This window comes from Hibiscus syriacus, unplaced genomic scaffold, assembly GCF_006381635.1.
Source record: "Hibiscus syriacus cultivar Baekdansim isolate YM2019G1 unplaced genomic scaffold, ASM638163v2 tig00110299_pilon, whole genome shotgun sequence".
Classification (NCBI taxonomy): Eukaryota; Viridiplantae; Streptophyta; class Magnoliopsida; order Malvales; family Malvaceae; genus Hibiscus; species Hibiscus syriacus.
Window position 1 is genome coordinate 2,883,086 of NW_024062668.1, and position 19,773 is coordinate 2,902,858.

The 19,773-nt window shown below is 35.8% G+C and overlaps 1 protein-coding gene across 1 annotated transcript; it reads left to right on the top strand.

Moving 5' to 3' along the window:
* The first annotated feature begins 493 nt into the window (after positions 1-493).
* On the top strand, positions 494-5,282 carry LOC120116563 (cysteine desulfurase 1, chloroplastic-like). The gene is made up of 10 exons (XM_039137018.1): positions 494-740; positions 812-945; positions 1,406-1,565; positions 1,671-1,857; positions 2,444-2,589; positions 2,666-2,738; positions 2,874-2,937; positions 3,542-3,641; positions 4,193-4,351; positions 4,962-5,282. Exons 1-10 carry the CDS (start codon positions 546-548, stop codon positions 5,130-5,132), a joined length of 1,389 nt encoding a protein of 462 aa, XP_038992949.1. The 5' UTR covers positions 494-545; the 3' UTR covers positions 5,133-5,282.
* Positions 5,283-19,773: the final 14,491 nt, after the last annotated feature.

Here is a 19,773-nt window from a genome sequence, read left to right on the forward strand (position 1 = left end):
ATTTCTTACGATATATGAAATTAACCGTACAGTTGATATATATGCTATGAAAAAGTATTATCTAAAAATAATCTAAAAATAAGTATTATTTTGATAATTAATTAATTATAGTGATATTTGTTTACTTAATCGGTATTTAATATGATAATTTCTGCTTCATTCTTTCAAAGATAGTATTATTTTTGTAATTATTAAAAAATATTTATTTATTATTTTTTATTAACCTTGATGCCACTTAAAGGAGACTCTAAACCTTTTAATTTTAACTAATATTTATGATGTTCGAATTTAGGTATTTAAAAATATTTATTTTTCTAAATAACTGATATTTTAATATATCAATATATAAAATGAAACCCTCTATTTTGTCCAATGAGCAAAAGAGGAAGGAGAAATACAAAAGCAGGCTCAATGGCTTGAGTTAAATAAGCCCAAGAATTGATAGCCGCCATTTATTTCACCGGGTAAAAGATTGGAATATATAAACACAAAGATAAGCAATGACAGCCATCGATAAAGATTCGCACTTGTCCTGAATTTCTTTGATGAGAAAAACAATGACGGAAGGCGTAGTTGTAAACCTCCCTTCTTTCCCATTTTTATTCCATACTGTTTCACCTTCTTCCTCGAATTGTCGTCTAGGTTTCCGTCGCTTCTCCGCTTCGCTTTCCACCGCCGTTAAAGAAGGCTCTGTCTCATTAGGCCACTCAACCCGACCCGACTTCCCCATACTCCACCAGGTCCTCAATTTCCCTTCTCTTTTTTTTCTTGGTTGATTTCAGCTGATTAAGTTTTTTCTTAAATTTGGCAGGAAGTAAATGGATCGAAACTTGTTTATTTAGACAATGCGGCAACCTCTCAGAAACCAACGGCAGTGTTAAGAGCTTTGCAGAATTATTATGAAGCTTACAATTCAAATGTTCACAGAGGAATCCATTACTTGAGGTACTCCCTTTTCCCCTCTTGTAAATTCTTTCCGGAAATTATTCCAGGGAGCAAGTGAATAGGATATGGCGCTTTTGAGGTTACTCGATGAGGTTTTGCTAATGAGTGCCCTTTCGGTGTTAGTTAATATGCTTATGTATAGCTCTAACATTGCACTAACTGCAGTAATTTAGAGTTTACTTTATTGTTTTCAAATGCATCTTTAGAAAGTACCCAACGGCACTCTTTTACAAAATCATATTATATAAACTAATACAAAATTAATATTTTGTAGCATATGATTAGCTGTAAACTAATACATCTTATTTTAAAGACAACGATTTTGTTAGAACTTTTTTGCATCTTAGTTATATATGTCCTCTTGTAAGACTAGTTTATTGCTTTTTAGCAACATCATAGGAAGCAAAGAGCTAAATATATGTATCTTTTTTCCTTTGTTTTACGATGAATATAAATACAGTGCCAAGGCTACTGATGAGTACGAGTTGGCACGGAAGAAAGTGGCAACTTTTATTAATGCATCAGACTCTACTGAGATTGTATTCACAAGAAATGCTACCGAGGCTATTAATTTAGTGGCTTATTCTTGGGGTTTGTCCAATCTAAAGCCTGGGGATGAGGTTGTGTTGATTGATCATTCTTTTAAAACATATAGTTGCTCCTTTTTTTATGTAGGGTAGTTTAGTGTTCAATGAATCATGATGTTTGGTAATTTATGTTTGCAGATTATACTTACTATTGCTGAACACCCTAGTGCTATCGTTCCTTGGCAAATTGTAGCACAAAAAACGGGTGCTATTTTGAAATTTGTAAATTTAGATGAGAATGAGGTTCCAGATATGGAAGAGCTGAAAGAGATGATCTCTGAAAGAACCAAACTTTTAGTTGTTCAGCATGTGTCTAATGTGCTTGGTAGGTTTCTGTTGACATCCGCTGTTCCTGTTTTGCGTGTGAATACTTTTAAAGAAGACATTAATCTTCTTCTTCCTCTCATTTTTTTGAGTCATTGACATTAATTTATATTTTCTTTTGTGAATTGGACTTGGCAAAATTTCAATTTTGAGTCTAGCCTTACTGGGATATACACATGAAGGTTCTCCATTTCCCCTTCCTGTTTGAGAACTCTCAATTGGATCAAGTTAATATGTATTTTTAGTTGAGAGTTGGAATACTAGTTTATGACAATGCAGCTAATTAGAGGTGCCTTTTTTGGCCCAGAAATAGAGGTGCTTCTAGTTTCCATCTAATCATTTTTTATTGGTCAATATCCCCAAATAACCCACATGACGCCATATTGCCACCCTTTCCGCTGGAAAAAATAAGATTGGAATTAACAGAAAAAAGCAGGTTATTGTATAATAAATCATCTGATCATACTTTGTTCTTATGAAGTTATTGATGGATGATCTCCCCTTTCATTAATATTGACAGTCTTCTAAGCATGGGATTATAATTAGCATTATTATATTTATTGGACCAAAGTTTGATTTTCTTGCAGGCTCAGTTCTTCCTATTGAAGACATCGTGATTTGGGCTCATACAGTTGGAGCAAAAGTGCTTGTAGATGCTTGTCAAAGTGTTCCCCACATGGTGGTTGATGTCCAGGATCTTGATGCTGACTTTCTCGTTGCTTCTTCTCACAAGGTTTTTCTGTGGCCTTATGTATGATACAAGCCATATATGTACAAGTATACATAGTTAAGGAATAAACATGCTTCAGATGTGTGGGCCTACAGGCATTGGATTCTTATTTGGAAAGAGCAATCTCTTGTTAACCATGCCTCCATTCTTAGGTATGCCTATACTTTCTTTTCCATTTATATTCAGTTCATATCTGTAATTGTAATAGCTGTTTATCTAAATATATGAGAATAGAGTCATGGAAGCAGTGTAAAGCCGATCCTGAATGTTTTTTTTTCTCTTTTTAGGTGGTGGAGAAATGATCTCTGACGTATTTTTAGATCATTCAACATATGCAGAACCCCCATCCAGGTTAGTGATCTTATTCTCATTCTTAAAAGTATGCTTTTATAAAGAGTTCAAGGATGAGATGGACCTTAGCGGTTTTTAATTTGTTTTAAGTTGTGTATGTGTGATTAAGTTGGCTTTTTGAATAGCAGAATTTGAGTACAAGGTATGAGTTATTCTCACTTTAAACTGCCCGAATTTTTTCTTTCTACTTTCCACATTGTAATGAACCCTCTAGGTTGCTCCAACTGGTAAGATTAAGATCCCATTATGGTGAAAGAACTTTACATGTAACTTTAAAGAGATCAAGGATTATGAGCTTACCATATTATCAAGAGACTAACGTAATGCAACATATATATGATAGCTCAAAGTTGAAAGTATTCTGGGTTTTGTAAATGATTGCCAATATATCTTGACCTGTGAACATTTTTTTTTAAATTCCAGTTATTGAAATAAATTTTTCCAAACTGAAAGAAAGAAAGAAGACAAAATTGTCCAGACAAGACACTCCACAGAAAAAAGAAACAGAAAAATGGAAAATAACTATTCAAGGTTGTCAGCCTAAGTATTTTATATTTTACTTAATATAATGGCTTATTATGTTCTTGCACTTCAACCTGATTAGATTTGAGGCTGGGACACCTGCAATCGGTGAGGCAATTGGATTAGGGGCTGCAATTGATTACTTGTCTGGGATTGGCATGCAGAAGATTCATGACTATGAGGTGAGTTACAATTTTTGCTGTCTGCACGTTTTGTTCCTTCATCATAAAGGAAAAACCATTCATATACGCTTACGTGTTAGATTACTGATTAATGCAGCATGGACAAATAAATTGCCCACCATATTTGTTGGCTTTATGAATTAAAAGGAAGAAACGGTACAAACTATTTGCTTACAAATATTTGAGTAAGCCTTTATTAGGTTATGCTATGGTTGTTAATCTATCTTTGAGATTTTTGTTGACTAAGTTTATGGTGTGGAATGGTTGAAACCATTCATCCCTTTAAAATACTAACGAAGTCTCTGAATACATCTCTTAAATAAGCATTTATACTTTTATTTTCGTATACTAGTCTGTCCCTAGATAAAGGGGTAAAATTCAAGGGTTTTTTTTATTAATTTATGGGATTTATTGGAACGATACATTATCTAATTGGATGGTATATATTTTTTAGTTTATTTTGGGAAACAAGAGGCTAGATCAATTTAAAAGCCACTTTCTGATAAGTTGTACAATTTTTTGATTCATACAATGTAATTTTGATTTTGTAGATGGAGCTGGCCAATTATTTATATGAAAAACTTTGTTCTGCTCCGAATATTCGGATTTATGGTCCAAAGCCTTCTGATAACATTCACCGTGCTGCTCTCTGTTCTTTCAACGTCGAGAATATTCACCCTACAGATCTTGCAACTTTTCTTGACCAACAGGTAGGATAATAAATAAATAATAGTAGTGTAATACTATCTAGTTTTTTTCCCTCATATATGTTTTGTTAAGCTTGGTTTGGCATTTGTGGTTAGTTCCGAAAACTGCCAATGAAATATTATGATTTGGGACTGGTTAGTTTCGAAAACTGCCGATGAAATATTATGATTCGGGACAATGATTGAAGCCACTTAAATAACTTGTAGAGTAAGAATTTATGGCTCAAACGAAACTTTGGGATGCAAATTCGGTAATAGGTTGTAGTCTAAATGAGTAGTTCCCAAAAGGATTTTTTTTATATTGAATTCTGTTGGAGTTAATGATCCAAATTCTGTTTTGGTTTTGTCCGAAAAATTCACTGTGCAACACTCCTGGTACTCAAGGAATTAACCCTACAAATGAGATAGAGATTAGTTGTTTAAGGTGTTCGCATAGAGACAAATGGTGAGGTGGTTTATGCTACTACAAATCCTCTTGTATTTTGTTATTTTCGACATTTAGCGAATTTTCTCCTCTACCCGCTATTTTTCTACATAAATTAGTTTAATTTTATGTTGCTATTTTATTGCCGTTATATTCCTAAAAAAATCAACTTATTTTGTTGAATCCCAGCATGGGGTGGCTATCAGATCAGGTCACCATTGTGCTCAGCCTCTCCATCGCCACCTCGGAGTCAACGCGAGCGCACGGGCAAGCCTTTATTTCTACAATACGAAAGAAGATGTCGTTGAGTTCATCCGATCGCTCAATGACACGGTCAGCTTCTTTTATGCATTCAAGTAGTCAAGTTGTTTTCCACATAGTATCGTGTACATCTTACACGGTTAATCAAATGTACAAGTGTTTGGTCTGTTTGGTGTTTGACAAATTAATTTGTAACAAGTCGGTCGACACATGCCCAGAATCTATACATTTTCTTCAACAAAAAAAAAAAAAATAAATCGGTTTGATATGGAAAAGCTCAATGTAAGAATTGGTTGTCTATGTTATTTGAACTCGTTTTCAGATGCCTAAATTTAATTTTGGGTCAATTGTATTTCGTGTCTAAACTATATGTTTTAGTATGTTTTAATACTTAAATTTTCAAATTTTTTAAAATCATATAATGCTTAGTTTTCATTTTATTTTAGTACTATTCTGTTAAAAATTTAACATGTTTAGTACTTAAACTATTAGTTTTGGTCTATTTTAGTACTTAAATTTTCAATCTTTTTAAAATTTAATGTTAAATTTTGAAAGAGGGTATTAAAATGAAACGAAAACTAAAGTATTTAACAACGGGTTATTAAAATGAAATAAAAATTAAACTTTAAGTATAAAGTATTTAATAACGGGGTATTAAAATAATATAAAAAATAAACTTTAAGTTTTGAAAAAAAATTAAAGTTTAGGTATTAAAGTAGATTAAAATTAATAGTTTAGATATTAAATGTGTAATTTACCCTTTATTTTTTCAAAAGTTTATAATTACAGATAGGTCGAGAAAGGCTATCATATTGTTTTATTTTATTAAACTAATGAATAGTTTGATTATATAAAAATAAAATGCAATATGGGTATAGAATTTTATAAAAACATGATATTGTATTTTTAAAAAATATAATATCAAAAAATTACACCAACATGATATGATATATATATAAATATTCAAGATTTGTACAATGTGCAGCTAATTAGGGGTGTTCAAATTAATCATTATCGTTAATTGTAACCATTATTCGATCCGAACTGTTAAGATTAAACAGTTTCGGTTAATCGAACCGTTAAAAATATCAATTAACGGTTACGATTAATAAATTTTAATAAATGGTTAACCATTGATTAACTGTTAATAAATTATAATTAATTAATTATATTTTTTTAGAGAATATAATTAAAAATAAAATCAAAATGATTCCTCTTATTCTTTTAGCTATCATGTTTATGTCACGCCTTTTGAGATTCCAACTTCAGAGCTTGCGGCCTTATACGCCTCTTGATGCTACTTGATTGGTTCTGTGCCTAAGTCAGCCTTAAACCAAGCCTTATGAGCAAGCAAACTCAACAAAGGCCGAAACCAAGCCCTCAAGGCTTCGATGGATACAAAATCTTTAAAACAAGCGTGATCACTCAAGCCACCAAGATTGGATACTCATACGGAAATGTAAACACCACGGGGCTACTTTTAGCCATCTAGAGAGGAAGCAAGCACAAAGAGAACGACTTAGAACAACTGAAAGAACAAGAGAAATAGAGTAAATACCTCATAGCTTTATTACTCTCTCTAAAGAGAATGAATGGAATGAGATGATACAAATGAGGAGGGGAGACTTTTTGTTTATAATTGTGCTCCTTCATAATCAATGGCTTAGATCTATTTACATCAGTTATTAAGATGAACCCAATTTATTACAAATCCCCAATCTAAGGAAAGTTAATCCCACCATTATATCAATTAGTCTCCTTCTTTCCTTGGATGGGTGTTCACACTTGATATGGTAAGAATCTTTCACAATCTTTCCTGATTTGTTGTCTCTTGTCATATCTACCAAGCTCTTATGATCATCCTTCGATATGATGTCACTTTCCATATTTGAACTTGTAGTGTGAACAAGCTCTCTAGCATTTTCCAAGTGATGGGTCAAGTTTGGTGGTCTTTGCAAGTCCGATACTCTAAATTGAACATCTTTGGCAGACTCTAACGCCAATGTCCTGAGCTCGATCTCACGGCCCATGACATCCTCCCCCACCGAACTTAGCGACGTCCTCGTCACTGCACTCGAATGATCCTAGGCTCCCTCACCTTGGATGATTCTCGTTGCCTCAGCTAGATGTGGTTCTCCCATAAAAACAATTTGCCTTGGTTTATGCCGCAATGTAACATCGTGATCCCTCGTGCCATTCCTTAAATGAAATAAGTTGCTTTTGGGTACATTTCCCTCATAGGAGCCTTCTCCTAGCAACTTTGACTCGCCGTGGCTCAAACCCCCTCGATCATTCGATAAATACTTGGATGTCTCATCCAATCCTTTGACCTCTCCACTCGGATGGTTAGATCTCTCCCAACCTATACACATCAATGACGGTAAATCAACCATATAAACATTAGAATTGTGTTCGAGATGTACCTCCTTCTCGGTTGCTCTAGCATTCACTCTAAAATGTGTCAGCACTTCTTTCTCCACAAAGTCTGGTACCCCATGCATCGAAATTTATTCATTGAAGTTCTTTGCTTCACTATGCATCGACCCTTCTTCCTTGAAGTTCAGTACCTCTCGTCGCATCCGCCCTTCTAACTCGAAGTTTGTTGCTCCCTTCTCGCATTGGTTATTCCTATTTGCAGTACATTTATTTCCCTTACGTTGACACTTCTTCCTCAAAGTCCTTCACTTCCTTCTCACCTCTCTTATTGGTGGTTCTACGGTTGCCTTGTCCCCCCTTGGCTTAGCTTCCTTTGACCCTACTATAATTGTGGTCTTTAAAGCCCTGTTCTCCACTCGAACATGCTCGGTGAGCTCCCTAGCTCCCTTGGACATGCCTTCCACTCTTTTCACTTTGTTTCTATCATCCTCGATAGAACTCATCACTATTGCACCAAGTCTTGTAGGCTCATTATACTTGACCTTGTCCTTCTCCTTGGATTACTTGCCTCGATATGGACACCATTGCAACTTGTGAGGCCCCTTACAATGGTAACACTTCAGTTGCTCCATGTTTACCCTCAGCTTAAAGGTTTTCTCATCCTTTCTCGTACCGTTCCCTTTCCCATGCTTGGTCGCTTTGCTCTTTGCAATTGCATCAAGTCTCGCTACTCCTCCTTTTGACTGGTCTATCCTTTTGACGATTATAGCAAGGCGACTCTTCTTGGGACATCCCTTCATCACATGAGGACCATTACAGAAGTAGCACTTGATCTCCTTTTTGCTCACATCCTTCTTCACCATGAACTCAGCCTTGTTATTCTTCTTTGATGGCTTCCATTGGCTATGATTACTCGGTGACCCTCCTCAGCCACTCGAAGAGCTTTCTTCGCCATCTCCCCGCTGCACCTCTATTTGGGCTCTCCCACTATTATTGTATTCCTTCGGTTTGGGTTCATACATCTCTTTTCTTGTCAACTTGGCCCCTCCAAGATCGATTATCTTTTTTTACTACAACTATGACCTCGAAAAGTCTCTGGGCACCATACTCATCTGCGAGCTTCACCCCTGGTCTAAGTCTCTCCATAAAGTCTTGAGTTCACTCATTGCACTCTTTCAAATGAGCACCTCCTTGAGCTCATTCACCTCGTTTCTCAATGCTTTTACCTCGACATCACGGGCTTTACTCCCTCAAATCGTCTCCAACTCATTGAGAACTCATTGCACATCTTCTTTGAATCGGTCCTCCATGGACTCGAACTTGTCAATATGAAACTCCACAACACCCTAGGTTACATTGGCTTCCTCCACAGATTCATCAAGTATATCAACCCTCTATATCAATGTTGTCGACATCACATTTAGATCATTTATCCAATCTTTGCACATTTTGCTCCGATCGTACAATTCATCCATGTAATACTGGAGCGAATACACTCTTGTCTCCTCTTAACCATTAAGACTCCTCATCTTCACGTGTGAAAGAACCGTCTTGCTAGAACATGCCTTGAACTCCACCCTCGAGCTCTTCTCCCATGAGATCCACCTCCTCTTGGTGTGCTTTCTCCACTTCAAGGCTTTCTTGAGATCTTACTATGGCATCCTTACCTTTGGAAACTCCTTTTCTTTTGTACCCTATCTCTCAATCACCCTTTTCCACGAACTAGCTCAATCACCCTTGACTAGGTTAAAAATAAAGCCTTGTCACACTTAACAGAATCCTAAGTTTTGTTAAACAGTAAGTAAATTCAATTTACATGGTTTACCACTTCCCACCAAGAACGATCGAACGCTCGTTGTCTCGTCACAATGACTAGCACTGATACCACTTGTCACGTCCTTGGAGATTCCAACTCTGGAGTGCGCTGCCTAAGACGCCTCTTGATGATACTTGATCGGTTCTATAGCCCACGTGACTAAGCCCGGATCATGCGCGCTAAAGTCCACGACAGAGATTCTAAAGGGAATTTTGGACGTGACCAATCCGTCAGACTTGGCCCAAAACGTAGAGAGTGGTAAAGGACCCGAGCCTATTTACACTGATCGTACAGACAAAGAAAATGACATCTTATCAAATTGTGTCCACATAGGCAGCTTAGATATGGAAAGAGACAATAAATCAAAAGATATTGTGGGGGAATCTTACCATATCAAGTGTGAACAACCATCCAAGGAAAGAATCAGAATAATTGATGTCATAAGAGTTACAGCTTGGTTATATTCCCTTAAAAAGGGGATTTGATTATATGGTGATTGATGCAGTTTCCTTAGATATAGAGATTTGTAATTAATAGGGTTCATCTTAACCATTGATCTAGTTTGATCTTAGTCGTCCATTGTAAAGAGATTCAATTATAAATTGAGGCCTCCCCACTTCATTTTTACACACTACACTTTTTACTTCATATGAGTAATAAAGAACATTCACTCAATTCTCTTTTCTTTATCTTTGAGAGCCATCTCCTTTCTATTATTTGTGCTTCTACATTTTTACGAAGTGTTCTTACTTAGTGTTTTTAGGCGAACTTAGCAGCCAAACTGACCAAAAAGCGTTCTAAGAAGACTAAGGTCACGCGCTCCGGAGTTGGAATCTCCAAGGGTATGACAAGTGGCATCATAGCTAGGTTTGTTGCGATAACAATAAGCATTTCCAAGCTAGTTTTGGGAAAGATGGCACCACAAAACTAAGAAGAGGTCTCAGTTATTGTGGAGGGAGTCGAGACCCGTGCAATTGCAGAGAAGAAGCAAGGGTGATCGAGAGATGTAGTGGCATCCATTGAGAGGAGACTCAACGAGTTGGAAGGCTATCAGGACAAAATCATAGAGAATGTGAAAGAAGTCCTTTATGACTATGGTAAGAAGAAGAAAGATTGGTATGATGCTGTGAGAGGTGAGGTGTTGGGTTTAAGGAATGAGTTCAATGAAGTCCAAAAAGTTCTTAAGGTAGCTGAATCTCGCCTAACCACGTTGGAATCCTTGAAGGAATGACTCAAGAAGGAGACCCAAGAACTCATCAATAGGGTGAGTGCATCGTTCAATGAATAGACTAGGGGCCTTGAGAATTTGTACTTGGCCATGAGGACGAATGTGCTGAAGGAGTTAAAAGAGTTCAAGAGTAAATTGATTGGTTACGGGGAGACCATTGTGAATGGGGCGCTAGGAGTAGCACCCACGAGTAGGCTCAATATCGATGTTCCGGTGTCGAAAAAGTTTAAGGGGATACAATCGGCACGTGAAGTTGAGAACATTATTTTGTGCATGGAGCAATATTCTCGAGGTGTGGGAGTCGAGGATGACTTCACTAAGGTAAATGTTGCTTCAAATTATTGGATCGGTGATGCTCTTTTGTGGTGACAACATAGATACTCGGAAGAAATTCCCATTGGGAAGTGGAGTGAGTTCAAGGCTGAATTCAAGGGAAAATTATTCCCCATGAATGCCAAATTGGAGGCACGAAAGAAGATTAAGGAACTTAGGCATGATGGTCTAATTTGAGAGTATGTGAGTCGATATATGGAGCTCAAGTTGCAAATCCCAACCATGAGTGAAGATGAGGGATATTATGCCTTCTTGGGAAGACTACAACGATGAGTTAGTATCTAAGTGTGCAGATGAACGTAAAGGACCTTTCAAATGCCATAGCCTTAGCTGAGTCCATAACAGAATTTGAAATCATAAAGCTGAAGAATAAGGGCAATGGTAGGGGAAACATAGAGAAATCATCCAAGGATGAATCCGGAGAGCATCAAAAGGGCGAGGAGAAGCCACAAAAGGGAAGAGTCAACCTATTTCAAGAACCGAGACCAAAGAGTTATCTTAAGTGTTACACTTATGAGTGTAACCACATGGTGATGGATTTCCCATACAATGGCAAGGTGGTCTCTATCTTGGGTCAAGAAGATGAGCCACAAGCAGAGGTAGTTAAACTTGGCACAATTATAAGCACCAAGGCTAGCAAGTTGAGGGTAGAAGCGGCAACCAAAGTACCACCGAGGAGAAGTGTCACAAGGTTGCGAGATTGGAATGATCGAGCGAAGAAGTCCAAGGGAGATGACAAGACTAAAGGCGATGAGGTCATGCGGCTTGAAGCTATGGTCATGGGTTCTGTCAAGGCAAATTGAGTCGACAGACAGAACAGGTTGATGTACACGGACATCATCATTGTGGGAAAACTAAAGAGTGTTCTTGATGTAAGCCTATCCACGACCTTCAATGGAGAAGATAATAGATAGCCTTATTATATTATCTCGATCTAGAAAATGATAACAAATATTTCTCCTGAACTTATAAGTATGGCTGCAAATACAAAAAGATAGAAATGAGATTAGAATATGTAAAATAATGAAAATAAGTAAATAGAAATGAAATAGATTAGAGATAGAAATAGAGTTGTTGCGGAAGTTGATAGTTGTAATGGTGGTCTTCAATGGATGTTGATGATGAAAATGACTTGATGTTGTTGTATAAATGGCAATAGAATATGGTTGAAGGAATGATATTGGAATATGATAAAGGGATAATATCTTAATTAAGTTAAAGAAGAAACTATACTAAAGAGTTTAGCCCTAGCCTTTATAAACTTAATAAAGGGGTGATGAGAAGGACTTAAACCCACTACATATATAATCTAGGAATTATAAGTATCAAGGTGAAGTGAGTGACGCCACAAGTATAAAAAATATACTTGCTTAATTGATATAGTTCTCAAAGAACTTTGAAGAGAGATTTAACTCACAAATAAAGTTTATAAATAAAATGATATGTTACAAATGATGAAGCCTTTCCTATTTATAGGAAATGAAAGGCTTGGCCGAATAAACAACTAATGTTTCAGCTAGGTACATTTTTTAAATGAAAATACATAATGATTAAAGTGAATGAACAAGTCATTTAGCCTTCATGTTGGTTCGACTACTCCTTCATAAATGTGCATGATGTTTCAGCTAGAATGTATGAACATCTCCCTTGGTCGAATGGTCTTGTGATGATTCATTGGATGAACATCTCCCTTGGCCGAATGGTCTTGTGATGAATCATTTTAGCACCAAGTATTAAGCATGTGCCTAGTGTATTCACATGGTGTGGCCGAATAGTCATCAGGCTTGCCTCATACCTCTTCAAGAATTAAGCCTCCTTTTGATGAGATATCTTCACCAATGTGAACCTAAGTGTTATGGCATCTTCATGAACATCAACTTTCACGAAAGATCATAATATTTGGAATGTAACCTTTCATGATTGAGCTAGTTCCAAAGTGATTGAGCTGAAAGTGAGTTGGCCATAAGTGAGTTGTATCATGATGAGTCTTTTGGCAACTCCTTATGAAAAGTCAACTTCTGGAAAGGCACCTCTTCATGAAAATGTATGATTTGTGAAAATTTGACTTAACCCATATTTGAAATATTCTGATAGGTGAAGATGATGATGTAGCTCTCCAGCTGAATTGAGTAGCCTAGCTAGCTCAAAAGTCCAGGTCAAGTCAGCTATGAGCTCGTAGTGCAGCTGATAACTTTTCTCCAAATTGATCTTTAGCTTCCCCAGAGTTGTCCTAGATAAGTTTCCATAGCTTTGGACTCCATTTTCTAGCTTAAGTCAGCTCCCAATATGAGGTCGCCTATGTACCTAAACAAATAAACATAATATAATATAGGTAATTGAAAGAATAAGCATATAATATAAAAATGTGGACTATAGGTTATAATAATAACTCATGCATCATATGATAATGAATTAATATGATTATCATAACTATAAATATAACATATATAAATAAATATATACATGTTATAACAAATGAAATATGAATCATATATTATGAAAATAGTCATCATAAACATAATGTAGAAAAAGAATAAGTTAGAGAAAATCTCCCTTTGAATTTTATGAAAGGTTGGAGATGAAGGATGAATATGATGCTGAATCGGTTCACATCATCCTCCCCTTCTTTTAAGCGATTTTCCTCAAATCGAAAGGTGACTTCTCCAAAGTGTCCTTCCATTAAAATGTTGTTGATTTGTCTTCAAAATTTACCCCTTAACAGCAACTTGTACAAGACATCTCTCTTTAAAAAGACGTTCCTTCAAATGCCTTTCTTTGGATAGCAACATATCAATAGGTACATTTATGGAAATATTCTTTTCAAAAGTCATATCATTTGAATAAGTACCTTGAACGTCCTGGTCCTGAAAAGAAAAGAAACTTTCATAAGCAAGGACATTATTAATTATAAGTAAATCAAAGATATACTTCATATTCACATCTTCTGGACGGCTATTATTTATGTCCTTTGAATCACAAAACATGTTGTTTTGAATGATCATTTCTTTTAGCAATCCAAAAGACATGTTCTTTGGTTCTCCAAGGGTCACGTCCTTTGTATCATGAAGAGTCACAACTTTTGACACTTGAATGGACAAAGCCATTAAGCCTTCATAGATCACGCCTCTTGGTTCCTCCACTTGAAAAATTGGGTCTTTTGGATTGTCCTGCAAATCAAAGAAGAGTTCGACAGTTGTATGGTTAGAAAAGTCATATTCAACTTTCCTTCTTGTTAGAAGGCATTCTTGGGTCAAGCACTTAGTTTAATAAGCACTTGTATTATGAATTGTTTCCTTCTTGATAGATGACGCCTTCTCTTTCTTATGGAATCAACGCTTGTTTCATTTTAAGTTAGTCTTTCTGGACTTGTTTTGGCGTCAAAGGAGTAAGAATGACCTTCTTGCCTCCATGATTGAAGGAATATTGTTTTGTGAAGCAATCGTAAATAGTTCTCTTATCATATTGCCATGGCCTTCCAAGAAGTAAATGACTTGCATGCATTAGAACTACATCACATAAAACCTCATCTTTATACCTTTCAATTGAGAAAGAAACCATCATATGTTTGTTCACGTTCAGTTCTCCCTTTCATTGAGCCATTGTAATTTGTATGGTGTAGGATGTTTCATAGTTTTCAATCCAAGCTTCTCCACAATAATTGTACTTGCAACATTAGTACAACTTCCTCCATCTATGATCATGAAACATACCTTATCTTTCAGATGGCACCGGGTGTGAAATATGTTTTCTCTTTGTGCATTCCTCAACCATTTGTTTATTCAAACTCTTTTTTATCTCTAGAATTTCTCCATCAACGGGAGCTCCAATCTCTTCATGTTCTTCTTTAATGGCTTCATATTTTACTTTTTCTTCTTTATGTTTAGATTCAATGTCGCCATTGCCAAGGAGAAGTATAGTATTCCGGTTAGGACATTGAGTAGATACATTTCCTCTCTCAAGTCATTTAAACCACCGAATGTCTCTTGAACGCTCAGTAGTTTGTTTTCCTCGGTTGTTGTCATTGTTCACTTGTTTTGACTTAGAAGATTTAGCTTGTTTTTTGCTAGGAGTAGGAGTGGACTTCTTCAAATTGTTTTGGCTCTATTTTGAAGTGGTAGGCATGAGATTTCAAAATGTAGCCTTCTCCTGACTTTCCTTTCTATATTCATCGTCATTTGTACCATTTCGTCTATTTCAATGTAATGATATAACTCCAAAGTGTTGGTAATCTTTGGATTAATTCCTGCAAGAAACATATTCATGTTTGTTTCATGATCTTCCTCGATGTTGACTCAAGTCTTTGCCACTTCCATTTTTTTATAGTAGTCATCCACGCTCTTAAGGCCTTGTTTAAGATTCTGCAATTTTTGAAACAAATCTCGATGATAATGAACGGGAATGAAATGTTCTCGTGTTATACCTTTCATTTCATGCCAAGTTGAGATTGGTCTTTCAACATTCCTTCTTCTGCTTATAGAAACTTGATCCCACCATATCAAAGCATAATTTATGAATTCCATGGTTGTTAATCTTACTTTCTTTAATTCTGAATAGTTGTGGCAACTAAAGACATGTTCTACTTTGCTTTCCCAATCAAGATTGGCTTCGAGATCAGTTTTCCCTTGAAATTATGAAATTTTGATCTTGATGTTACTCATGTTGTCGTCAACATTAGCACGCCTGGGTCATTGTAATGTTTCTTGTTCTTCCTCTTTATAATTGTCTAGAATGTCATCTTCCTAGAGAGGTTGTTATCTCCTACGAGCATCATTGTTTTGAGCTTGCTGTAAACCTTGTCATTGATTCATCCTTTCATGAAGAGCATCAAACTCTTCACAAAATATTTGCATAATTTCTCCAATTAATGTTTACATTTGTAAGTTCAGCTGACTTACATTTTCTCTGAGAGGGCTTTGAGACGTTGTTATAAATAATAAATAAATAAAGCCTCATCAGCACACTCACAAAGCCTCACAATCTTCACTCTAAATAAAAGTAGATGATCAATCCACTCACGTTCGTGTTTGCTCTCGGGAATATATGCTTGGATTTTATCAATTTCCCTACTAATCTCACTCGCTCAAATTACCTTTTACCACTTAATCTCTCTTCTTAGGTCCTTTGAAAGTACTAACTCAAGATTAATGCAAGTGATTTTAAACTTGTTATTTCACTGCAATGATGGGTTATGAATAGAAATGTAAATAGAAAATGAAGAACAATAGGGTTTATAAAAGAAAAGATAAAGGAATATAAATAAGGAAAAGTTTGGATAAGAAAAAAAGAAAAGAAAAGGGTGACTTACAAACCAAGAACAATACTTACAACCTTTCCTTTATGAGACACAATAAGGTTATCTCTTCAGTATGGTTGTTTGTTGATAGACTTCCACCGTTCTTTCTTGACTTGTAATGCATTTCACTTTTGTCTTTGTTTGCTAGATTTCTTTTTGGCTTTTTTGTGTGCTTTTCTCTTTTGTTTTGAACTCTTTGATTGATGTAGGAGCATTGTTTTCTTCTTTTTGTTTTGTTTTTATTTTGTATGCCAATGTATTTGCTTGTCACTTCCAACTATGCTCTGAATACCACTTGATGTAAGCCTATCAATGACCTTCAATGTAGAAGATAATAGATAGCCTTGTTATATTTTCCCGATCTATAAAATGATAGCAAGTATTACTCCCTAACCTATAAGTATGGTTGTAAATAAGAAAAGATATAAATGAGATTAGAATATGTAAAATAATGAAAATAAGTAAATGGAAATGAAATAAAATAGAGATACAAATAGAGTTATTGCGGAAGTTGATAGTTTTGATGGTGGTCTTCAATGGATGTTGATGATGAAGATGACTTGATGTTGTTGTATGAACAGAAATGGAAGATGGTTGAAGGAATGATAATGGAAGATGATAAAGGGATAGTATCTTAATTAAGTTAAAGAATAAATTATACTAAAGAGTATAGCCTCAACCTTTATAAACTTAATAAAAGGGTGATGAGAAGGACTTAAACCCACTAGATATATGTTCTAGGAATTATAAGTATCAAGGTGAAGTGAGTGACACCACAAGTATAAAAATTATACTTGCTTAATCGATATAGTTCTCAAAGAACTTTGAAGAGAGATTTAACTCATAAAGAAAGTTTATATATTGAATGATATGTTACAAATAATGAAGTATTTCCTATTTTTAAGAAATGAAAGATTTGGACGAATAGAAACCTATTGTTTCGACTAAATACATGTTTTAAATAAAAATACATCATGATTAAAGTGAATAAACAAGTTCTTTATCCTTAATGTTGGTTCGGCTACTCCTTCATAAATGTGTATGTTGTTTCGGCTAGAATTGATTAATATCTCCCTTGGCAGAATGATCTTGTGATAATTCATTGGAAGAATATCTTTCTTGACCGAATGGTCTTGTGAAAATTCATTTTAGCGCCAAGTATTAAGTATGTACATAGTGTGTTCACATGGTATGGGTGAATAGTCATAAGGCTTGCCTTATACCTCTTCGAAAATTAAGACTCCTTTTGATGAGATCTCTTTACCAACGTGCACATAAGTGTTATAGCATCTTCATGGATAGCAACTTTCATGAAAGTTCATAATGTTTGGAATGTAACATTTCATGATTGTGCTAGTTCCAAAGTGATTGAGGTGAAAGTGAGTTGGCCATAGGTGAGTTGTATCATGATGAGTCTTTTAGCAGCTCTTTGTGAAAAGTCATCTCATGGAAATGCACCTCTTTGCGAAAAGGTACGATTTGTGAAAATTTTATTTGACCTATATTTGAAGTATTCTTATGAGTGATGATGATGGTGCAACTCTCCAACTGAATTGAGTAGCCTAGCTAGATCAAAAGTCAAGCTCAAGTCAGCTATGAGCTCAGAGTATAGCTAATAACTTTTCTCCAAATTGATCTTTAGATTCCCCAGAGTTGTCTTAGTTAAGTTCCCATAGCTTTCGACTTCATTTGCTAGCTTAAGTTAGCTCCCAATATGTGGCTGCCTATGTACCTTAAAAAAGAAACATAATATAAGTTAAGCAATTAAAATAATAAGCATATAATATAAATATGTGGACTATAGGTTATAATAATAACTCATGCATCATATGATAATGAATGAATAAGATTATCATAACTCTAGATATAACATATATAAATAAATATGTCCATGTTATAACAAATGAAATATGAATCATATATTATGAATATAATCATCATAAACATAATGTAGAAAAAGAATAAGTTAGAGAAAATCTCCCTTTGAATTTTATGAAAGGTTTGAAATGCAATGATGAATATGATGTTGAATCGGTTCACATAAGTTCTTAGTGGACACTAGGGAAAATATCTATTAATGTTCAATAAATTTGTGAATGATCTCAATCTCAAAGTGGAGAGGGCGAATGGTTTCATAAAGATTGTTAACTCCAAGGAAGTGCCCATTAATGGAGTGATGAGGATGTTAGAGCTTCAAATTAGCTGGTGGAAAGGCATGAAAGTTTTCAAGGTAATTCCATTGGATGACTCTGATTTTGTTGTTGGGTTAAGTTTCCTTAAACACATTCAAGTTATCATCATTCCTCACAAGGACACCATGCATCTTGCTAATCCGCATTGGCCATGCACCATGCCAATGTATCCAGACAAAGGGAAAGGGGCCAGAGTATTGTCGGCAATCCAATGTGATGGGGATGTTTTGAGGGAGACAAGCATTACTTTGTAGGCAACTGTTGAGGGTACAATTGAGGAGGAGACAAAGGAACCCGAGCTTTCAAAGGAAATTGAGGAACCATTAATGGGTCAAGTAATAAAGGCATCAGACTTCAAGAAGGAAGAACCGATACAACAAGAGGAATTGAACTTCGTGGAGGAAGTGTTGATGTAAGGTAAACCAAGCTTCGAAGAGGAAGCATCGATGCATAGGGCATCAGACTCCAGGGAAAAAGAAGGGTTGATGCATTTTTGGGTGAATGCGACCGATGGAAAAGAGGTACATCTCGAACATAAATTTTGTGTTGTTAAGTGTAATTTACCTTCTTCGATGAGTGTAGGTAAGGAGAGACCTAACTATCAGGTTAAAGGGAAAAGGGTTTGAAGAGACATGTAAGACCTTTCAGAGTTTAAGAGGGCACATCGAGGATATCAAGAATCTGAGAGTTCGACTAAGGGGTCATCCAAGCCTTTTTTGAAGGATCGAGGGGGTCCATACCGAGGTAAATTTAGGCGGGTAGGAAAGGGCTTCTACACTCGAGGTGCATACACGGGGATGAGAGATTATGGATTTACATGGAGAAAAAAACAAGGAAAGAAGTTCACATGGGAGAACTATAACAAGTAAAGGCACCGAGTAAGATTCAAAGTGGCCAAGTCTGAGTATAGTCTGATGCAATGACGAGGGTTCTGCTAGATTTAGTAGAGGAGATCGTCACACCCCCTGTGACCAAGCCTGAATCATGCATGCTAGAGTCTGCGACAGAGGTTCTAAAGGGCATTTTGGGCGTGACCAATCTGTTAGACTTGGCCTAAAACGTGGAGAGTGCAAAAGTACCCGAGCCTATTCACACTAACTGTACAAATAAGGAAAATGGCATCTTATCAGATTATGTTCACATAGGCAGCGTAGATATGTAAAGCAGCAATAAATCAGAAGAGATTATGGGGGAATCTTACCATATCAAGTGTGAATAGACATCCAAGGAATGAATCAAACTAATTGATGTCATAAGAGTGGCAACTTGGGTATATTCCCTTAAAAAGAGGATTTGATTATATGGTGATTCATGGAGTTTCCTTAGATACAGAGATTTGTAATTAATAGTGCTCATCTTAGCTATTGATCTAGTTTGATCTTAGATGTCTATTGTAAGAGGATTCAACTATAAATAGACCCTCATCTCATTTGTACATACTTCACTTTTTACTTCATTTGAGTAATAAAGAGCATTCACTCAATTCTCTCTTCTTGTTCTTT

Excerpts from the sequence above, each read along its gene's own strand:
- LOC120116563 (XM_039137018.1), top strand. The coding sequence starts at position 546 with ATGAGAAAAACAATGACGGAAGGCGTAGTTGTAAACCTCCCTTCTTTC. Across the intron at positions 741-811 it reads ACTTCCCCATACTCCACCAG|GAAGTAAATGGATCGAAACT; the intron begins GTCCTCAATTTC and ends TAAATTTGGCAG. Across the intron at positions 4,352-4,961 it reads CAACTTTTCTTGACCAACAG|CATGGGGTGGCTATCAGATC; the intron begins GTAGGATAATAA and ends GTTGAATCCCAG.